The sequence below is a fragment of the Eurytemora carolleeae genome, unplaced genomic scaffold (genome assembly GCF_000591075.1).
Source record: "Eurytemora carolleeae unplaced genomic scaffold, Eaff_2.0 scaffold2209, whole genome shotgun sequence".
In the NCBI taxonomy this organism is placed as follows: Eukaryota; Metazoa; Arthropoda; class Copepoda; order Calanoida; family Temoridae; genus Eurytemora; species Eurytemora carolleeae.
The window spans coordinates 7,945-17,347 of NW_019398096.1; the positions used below are offsets into that span (position 1 = coordinate 7,945).

Below are 9,403 nucleotides of genomic sequence, written 5' to 3' on the forward strand. Positions count from 1 at the left end.
GGGGTAAATATACATTGAAAGGGGACAAAAGTTCAACAAGTAGGTATTGTTTTAGAAATCATGTTGTTAAAAAAAATAATATTGCACGAAAGGGGGGATTATGTATACAGAGAGATTTGAAGAAGGGGAAATAATAGAAATTATTCATGTATAGAATTTACGTGCTTAGTTTTTATTGAAAGGAATCGGTTATATTTATTGCAAGAAAATAAAGAAATTTTCTTGCGTGTAAAATAAATGCGGGGATTTTTAATTTTTTTATGTAAAACTAAATTATGTTACGTGACGATTCACAAGAAGTAGTGTTGATCGGTTCAGTCGTTATTACGCTTACAGGACACAAACAAACAAACAGACAAACAACGAAGGTGTAATTTTTAAAGACGAAGGGAAAAAGAGATAAATAATAAATAAAGATTCTAGGATAAGAGGAAGGTCTTAATATTAAGGTAGAGTGTGCTAAAGTATTAGTGTTGAACTGAGATGAAAGTGAAAGTCAAGGTGAAGGTGTTTTGTGTGTTTGTTAGAGAGCGGAGAGTACAAAAGTTTAAAGAATACACAGAAACGGTGGTTGAGCGTAAAACCGGTTTCCGTGGTAGACACATGAGTAATTTGAGCGGGGATGAGCACGCAGTATGCAAAGTAGCACGAGGCTGGACGGAGGTACGTAAAACATTGAACACGTTAATTATATTGAAAAAAATTGAATTAAATATTTTATGTATAGCAAAAGTAAGTAGAAAAAGTTGAAAAAAAGTGGTTAAGGAAAAGATAATAATGCCTGTAAAGTTAATGGGAATAGAAGGGGGGGGGGGTGTTAGGCGTAATGAGAAGGCTAATTAACAAGGAGATGGGGAATATAAAAATTCCTAAAAAAACTGGGAAGGTGTCGTTAATGAGGTTTTAATTGTGCTAGGTACACTTAAAAAAGGAAATTAAACATATTAAATGTGCTGTGGGTTTTAGGGTCGTCAAGTAACATTAGAGTAATAAAAAAGGAGGGGGACTCGATGCAATTACGTATAATTATGATCAGGATATATTGCAGATGAGGGGATTGTTTGACAAGAGAATATTAATATTTAAAAAATTGATGTTTTTTTTGCGTTTGGAAGGAGTTAATGGTAGTTAATAATAGTTAATTGTTAGAAGAGGAGTGTTTTGGGAACGTTGGAGAGGGGTAACCGGTGATGGACAGAAAAACAGTGAAACGGAAGAAAATAATTATATTTTTTAGTTTGTAAACTGTATTAAAAATAAAGTTAGGAGGCTTTTTCTGTCAAGTGTGTAATTTAATAGTGTGATAATGTTTGATATTGAAGGAAAAATGATTTGTTTATAGATATGAGAGATACATTCACAGATATTATCGACGGGGGGGAGGGGGGGGTTTTAAATTATTAGGAGCGGAGTTGTATGAAATACGGGGAGGAAAGTAGAAGTAGTGTAGCTGGAAAGAATTGTGAAGACGTGCTATATAAATAATGAAGAAAAGAAGATTGAAAAGAGTTTAGTGAAAGTACAAACGTAATGTGTGCGTATGTGTGTTGGTTTAGTAGGGTGGAGAAATGAAAGTACAAGCGTATATAGGTGGGGTGGGAGTTTAATTGAGGCAGGGTCACCTGTAAAATTATGTTTTTCACAACTAAGGAATTCTAGAAGGATGACGACTTTTAAATGTTTTGGTGCAAGTAAACGGAAGTTATGATTATGATGATGATTTTGACAGTCCCAAAGGGTTCGGAGACCGTACTGTTGTACGAGGTGTTCAGAAGAGCACAGTACAGAATGTCAATATAGTGAACGATATCAATATAAACGTAAACATTAATGGAATGACGGAAATATCGACAGTTTGTGTTAATGTGACAGAGATGGTTGAACGAAATGATGAGTTTACGAAGACCGTAACGGGAATTATGGACGATGTATCTAAAGCTGAGAGCATCACCGAGGTCATGGACAGTATAACGGAAGCAGCATTGAGTAATAACAAACTACTCGAAGACAACGGATCTGGAAACGGGATGGTGATAGTAGTTTGTATAGTGGGAGGAGTGTTGTTCTGCGTGATAATTTTGGCTGTATATCTTCGGTACAGGTAATGGATTTTAATAAATATGAACCGAACAGAAATAAGGAAACGAAAGCTTTTACTGGTTAAAAAAAAGATGGAGAAGAAGAGGGTTAATATTGGGTTGGTTGGGAACAAACTTATCTGATTGACGAAAATAACGAAGCAATAAGGTCGAATTATGTCAATTGGTTTTTATTTCTGTTTTTGTGCAGTATATTAATGTTTGAATAATTTAGGAACAGTAAAAGATATGTTACTGAGAGGAAAGGATGTTGGAAAGGATTGGGAGATGGATTACCAAGTTGTGGATTGGGTTGGTTTAAGGTAAGACTGCATAAAGTTCGATTGAGTTAATCTGGGGGGGGGGGGGGGTGTTTAATTGAAAAAGAGCAAGAACCGGAATTGCAAAACCAAAAATTTGAAAGTTAAGAAAGTTTTGATTGTACATTGTAATAAGGGTTGAACACAAGATTATAATGTACAGGAGTTGAAATGAATATTATTTAGGGTTGGTGCTGGAGAGATTGCCGAGATATTGAGGATAAGAGTGCAAATGAAGGGTATTTGACCCCTAGAAGGGTATGAGACGAAGAGAGTAGAGAAGGAAATGATTGCTGTCTTGCAGCTGACGCGGTTGGGGGTAATTTAGAGGTAATTTATTAGTAATTTAGTATAACAAGGTTATATGATGTGGGATTTTAAAAAAAATGAATGCGAAAATAAATTAGCGGCGCGAAAAAAGAAACTGCTATAATAAATACAATTTGTTAAGGGAAGGAACGGATTAGAGAATCAGAACTACGGAAGATTGGATGGAGAAACTTACAATATTTATGATGAAGTGACCGGAGAAGACTGTGAAGATGGGAGAGTGTTGTCTGTGAATGTCAACGGCAAAGATTCTTGGTACAAATGAAATAGGTGTAAATAATATTATACTAAACAAGAATTTGATGCCGCGGAACGAGGAAGTGAGTAAAGATATTGACAAGGGAAACGTGGGTCTCGTTGATGTGAACAGGCTAGTTGTCCCACAGCCAGGGGGAAATGTTTGTATGCTGGGAGTAGGAGAAGTGGATCTTGGAGGGGTCGAGAACATGTTAGACGGGCAGAACGTAAATATGCAAGAAGACAACGATCGAGAGGAGTTGGGAGGAGTCGAAACATGTCCAAGCGGGGAATATATGAATATGCAATTAGAAGATGATCGACTGGATATCTGTGCACGGGGGAGTGACACGAGTATTGAAGCAAATGAGCATATGTCAGACTTTCTGAATAGCACTTTGATCTCGAAAGGATTCGAGAATGACGTCAGGCAAGCTATTTCTGAAGTAGATGCTGAGCAAAGGAGAGGCAATGATCGACTGGAAAAGGTCCTTGAAAGTCTGGAAAACAAGATTAGAAAGGAAAAGGAAGAAACTACACAAATGTTACAGAGTGTTAGCGAAATGTACGAAGATACCCCGCGCAGATTGCAGAGGTTAGCTAAGAAGAATTTGTTGAAAGAACGAGGAAATTGAAGTTTGAATAAAGGAAAAGAAAGCGAGAATTGATCAAACGAATATTAGAAGAAAATCATAAATGTTAACGTGAAATATTGTCAGAAGAGTAATTGGTTCAAAACCGTAATTGCAATAAAGCAAAAAAAAAGTGATAATTTTTTATATATATTATAAGTCTTCTGTGTTTGCTTATAGAAGTTGAAAACTCAAATAAAAGTTAAAGGAAAGAGTACGAATGTTAAGGATTCGTTTTCGGAAGAACGGGTTTTGTCGAGAGTTTGGCGGATAGGCGTATGTACATAAGTGTAGGACATAGAAAAATGTACATAAGTTATAAAGTGTTTTATGTACAGATTTTTTATTTAAAAACGCGAGTTTTAGCCGTAAAATATTAACATAATTGAGAAACAAAGAAAACCCTATTTATTCTAATTCAACAGTTTTACATGTTTTTATAGGGTCGAACACCTTAAAAGTATGCATAATAACATATATATAAAAACCACTCTTTGCTTGCTTTTTAATTTTATAATTTTTTTGTCTTTAAAGGTTTTGAACACTGATATGAAAAGTACACATAAACCTTGTTTTTCTAGTTTTGAGGTTTATAATTTTTTGCTTTATAATTCCATAATTTTGAATTAAGATTAAGAGAACACATAACGACATAATATTGAAATTATTTTTTTGCTTTAGAATTTTACCATTTTTTTTTTTGTCTTTTGACGTACGTAATATTTGATAAGAGTCGAATTTTATTTTTGACAGAACCAGTGCTGCCATGAAACTGGTAAAAAAAATTCGAAGTAAAATATATAATTTTGAAATTAAAAGTTGGTAAAGTAATATTTGATTTTCAACTGAGTTTAGTACTTTTGAACCCATTCCGACTGCAGAAAGAGGTAATTGTGGGGTTTTACTGCAAATCCGTAACTTTTTAAATAATAAGGATGTTTTTTACATTGAATGTTATCAAAGTTTCTAAATAAAGGTAGTTCGGGGCATTGTACAATCGGAAACGTACATGTTTGATGAGCAAGAGATTTCAACAGTATTTCATATGAAGCATTACCATCAGCGAGTTTATTTAATAAAAACGATTCGCCAACTAGGTCAACAAGGTGTTCTAAAAATAGTAAAATTAAAATTGATTTAGAAACAAAACGATGGGAAATGTTGTATTTAGGGGGTCCTCCAAAAAGATCATTAAAAACGTGGGTCAAACGAGGTTCAATTTCACAAAGTACATAATGCTCAATTGAGGCAGGGTCACCTGTAAAATTATGTTTTTCACAACTAAGGAATTCTAGAAGGATGACGACTTTTAAATGTTTTGGTGCAAGTAAATTAAAAATAAAATCTACGGGATTTAAGTTACCTTTTAGTTTGTGAAGATTATCATGAATAATCATGTTTGCTAAAGAAGTTAAACGGAGAGGGTTTTTTTGATTTTGCCAATGACGGAAATCATTTACACACGAAAGTCTGGGTTTAGGATCATTAAAGGGGCTATGAACCAACTTAGGTTTGGGGGAGGATAAACATTCAGTGGGAGAGGGAAGCGTCATATTAAACATAAAATAGGTTTGTAAACGGAAAGTGAATAAGCAATACAATAAAATACAAACAAATACAAAGATTGGAGAGTACTGAACTTAAAACTAGTAAAAGTGTTAGTATAAAATATGTACAAAGTAGAAAAGTGTTGGAATTGCGACAGTCGAGTTGGTAGGAGAGAACTTCTAACGTCGTTCCTGAAAAATAAAAGATGTATTATTTTTTTACCCTTTTAAATGAATTTGATTTGGTTCTATGTATAGAAGCAACGTATCTTTTGTTTTTGTGTTTTGACTGTTTTGGTTTTAGCAGTTTAATAGTAAGTCCAATAATTAAAGATACAGACAAGGTAAGAACACCGGCAAGGGAGACATATATTTGATAATCGGGGTTAAGTAAGGGGTTTAAAAAATAATAAATCGTTTCATAATCTTCAGGCGTTAGATAGCTAAAAATTATATTAGTGTCAAGTGATGTCGGGCCAAAAAGATAAATAGTATCATTGAAATCAACTTGAATAGTGAATTCAGATTGAATAAGAGTAGGTACATCATAAGAATCTGGGTTAAGAGATTGGTTTTGTGAAGGTTCGTGGGTTGCAGGGTCTAGCAAGGTTAATTTAGCCTGAGGCGGGATAAATACACCATTCAACGTGAGGAATGGTTTAATTTGGGCAGTAAGTAGGATGGGGCAGTTTAATAAAATTTTCGAGACGTGTTTCTGTTTTATGGCATCAATACAAGGATTTTGAATGACAGATAATTGGCAAGTTTTAATTTCGTGAAATTCTGAGCAAATTTGATGATAATAAGTGGAGTTGTCATGAATGGGGTTGTATAAATGATTTAAATCTAAAATTATCCCAGCTATAGGGGTAGGTTTTAGAACTTGAAAAGTTTCGAAATCATGATCTTGGGTTAGTTTAACAGTAACTAAGGCTCCTTCTTTGTAAAACGTTAATTTTTCGATGCGGTAAGTTTCTTTTCCATATGTTCTAATACATCTATTTAGATTCAAATTTAGATTAGTTTCAGCAGGAATTTCAAAGTTTTGAAGTAAAGATATAGCGGAGTATTGTTTATCAAACAGAGCTAGGAATTTGTGTACAATCCCTTTAATTGAAAGAAGAGAATTAGCTAATAGTTGGAATTTTTCTCCTTCTTGATTTTGTTTATCTTCATCCGTAAAAGAGAAAGATGAAGGAAATTTGTTATTAATTAACTGAAGGCTTTCAATGAGATCTTTAAAAGTTGTTTGAGATATAAGCTGACGTTTAAAAGTACAGGGGGAGGGGAGGTGTTTATTGTCTTCTTGATTTAAAAAGGATTGAGTTAAAGTGTTAATTCCTCTAATCATTCGTTTAATGAACGTTAAATCAATGAGTACATTGTTTAGTACCTCGGGTACTTCTGTATTTTGTTCAGGTTTAATTATTTGGTAAATTGTTTTAAACACGTTAAAAAGTTGATCAGTCTCATCAGTAGTAAGAGTGAATATTTTAAAATCTAAATAAACCCTGGTGGTGGTAGTCTGTTTAGCTAGATCCGTTTCCGAGGTTGGTACTAATAGATCAAGGTCGAGGGCTAGATTTTTATTGAAATTGCTCATAATTTTTAGATTGATATTTACCTTATACAGAGAGAGTGTTCTCTGTTTGAAGTTTTGCCTGGCAGTAGTACTGTAGGATTTGCAGTGCTTGAGTTCTCGAATAATTGGAAATGGTTTGATCACTGTTGAAGATTGGGTGAGGTTTCTCCAGTATATTAGTATACCAATTGTGTCCAAATCCTACAACTCCAGTAGTTGGGATAAAGATGGTTCTTGTAAACCTAGCCAGGAGTAGGGCTGATACGTTAATTTGGTACCACAGGTGGAGTAGTACAGTTGAGGGGATTTGGAAATTCCCGGATATTGGAGGTTGACCTAGTACTACAAATTCAGGCAGTTTACCTCTTAGACGCAGTATATCTTGGGAAACTCTGGTTAGACCACAGAAGAAACCTAACAATATACTTTTTAAACTGTGATGTAGTAAATTAGCCCAGGTCTCTGGTTGGTGGCACATGAGGAAGGGGTACAAGTTCAACTCAACAAAAATGGGTATGTTTAGAGGAGCTTTTAAAGCTATTTGCTTGACATGAATGAGTAGATTCCTGTCCGCAGGTAGGTGGTGAAGAGCTTTGCCTTCCAGGTGTATAATTCCTTGGAGAGAATTATTCATATGAGTATAATAGTGGGTAGGCCATTTCTGTTCTACTGAGAAATCTGGAGACAGGTTCAGAGTTGGGAATGGTGAGTTGGGAAGAGTTCCAGCTTTGTCTAACACTTGAATCCCAATTACTATTGCTTTATATATCTTGCCATCTGCTGTAGTGATTTGGCCCGGAGTTTGAGTCAAGTAAGACTGTTTTAATAAGTGAGGACCAGCATAAGTGTCAGGGCCGTACATCAGGTCATCAACCTTTGCTGGTAAAATGGTGGCATTGTTCCATAGAGTCTTGAGGAAGATTCCGACGTTTATCTGGTTGATCTCATAATGATATTTCTTGTAATTCTGAGTTTTATCAACTAGTTTATCTCCAAATCTTAGAACTCGTACTATATCTGAGACAGCTAAACTGTCTTCTTTTGTCATATATCTTGCAACCAAATCAATTATGTTTGGCATCTTGAAAGGTTGATCTTGTATCTCGGCTTGAAAATTGGTGAATAGTTCGGGTTGAGTAATGTATCTTGATAAATGAAGAAGGTTGTGAATCTTCAGGGTTTCTCTGGTCATCAGTTCTGATCTGGTCGTAGCGATAGTGTTAGGTCGTCTTTGTTGATTTATCTGTCGTATTTGGTCATGGGTAAACATATTTATTACTTCCGGCGATAGTTGATAATGAGGTTTAGAGTTCATCAAGTGAATCAAGAGGTCCATGATGGTGACAAAACCGAGGTCGCACATGGGGCATCTCAAGGTATTATTGTGGAAGTGAAGATGGTGGGAAATCAGGGTTGTGTTCGTATAAAAACGGTGACAGATGTTGCAAAATATTTCCCTCTTTTCGGAATGATCTCGGCTAAATCCGCAATGTGTCATCAGAGACAAAAATGATGGGAATACTTCAGTACATTCTAGACAGAGCAGAGGTCCCTGGTATTGTTTTTGGAGTACCTCTTGAACTGATGGATTGTCGCCTAACAAAGAACCATGTGTCATTAGATGGTTTAAATTCTAACGAGATGGTTTGGTATGGTCTCGTAGTTGGACGGTAAAGTCATTACAATGACGACAGGTGAGAATCCCATTTTGCACTGTCCTTGAAAGCGTCAGAAGTGCCAAAGCGTCCTTCTTTTCTTGTGGCAACATCCCTAATTTGTGGGATATAGAAAAACCCCCTAAACGACGGTGCCGTTCCAAAGACATATTAGGTGGTTTACAAAAGCAAATTTTGCATGATCTGTCAGCGACAATAAAAACATCTTCATCTGCTTCAAGTTCTTCTTCTGTCCCACTAGACTCTGAATCACTCTCAAAAATAATTGGTTCTTGAATTGGTCCGAGGATGGTTCTAACTCTTCCTGTCATCAAGGTTCCCAGAACTTCATTATAGGAGTTAGGATGTATAAACGTAGTTGGAATCTTTGGCGCGTGCCCTGGACAGAATTATCGTTGATATATTACAACGGATCTTCATGGCTTGGTGCGTGAACTAAATACTGTTGATTGTAAGCGGGTTTTTCTAACAGTGTATCCTCATAGATTTAGAAAAGCATGGATGAAAGTTTTGAAAACAGCTTTTGCTTACATTTATATTAGTATTTATGCAAAATTGAATCATATGATTATTGCAAAATAAAAATAAAATAAAAACCAATGATTTTAAATTTTAAGTTCTGCAAACTAGCAAAGATATAAGTTATATAAGATGATATATCTATATATGATCATTTTTATGTCAAACCCTTGAGTAGGTGAGGGGGGGGGGGGAATTTGTTAACAAGATTCAGATTATTAATAAAAGTATTCATTTTGGGAAAAAAAGTTGATTGCGCCGCAGTCAAAATTTTGCTGAATCTATTCCTAAAAATCAAAATTAAAGGACTAAAAGATGCCTGCTCTCTTTTCTTGCGCTCAACATTTTTCTAGTGGGGGGCCATCCCACCAAATTTCCTGAGGGGGACGTCCCCAATAGCTGCCATCATATTTTGTGTTTTTTCCCTGCTCTTTTGACTTTACTTATACTTTTTGGGGTATGTAATGAGACAATTTATTTCC

General features: G+C 35.2%; 1 protein-coding gene across 1 annotated transcript; it reads left to right on the top strand.

Moving 5' to 3' along the window:
* Positions 1 to 1,701: 1,701 nt before the first annotated feature.
* On the top strand, positions 1,702 to 3,814 carry LOC111716796 (uncharacterized). Its single transcript, XM_023492279.1, has 4 exons — positions 1,702 to 2,101; positions 2,314 to 2,401; positions 2,585 to 2,728; positions 2,850 to 3,814. Exons 1-3 carry the CDS (start codon positions 1,836 to 1,838, stop codon positions 2,660 to 2,662), a joined length of 432 nt encoding a protein of 143 aa, XP_023348047.1. The 5' UTR covers positions 1,702 to 1,835; the 3' UTR covers positions 2,663 to 2,728; positions 2,850 to 3,814.
* Positions 3,815 to 9,403: the final 5,589 nt, after the last annotated feature.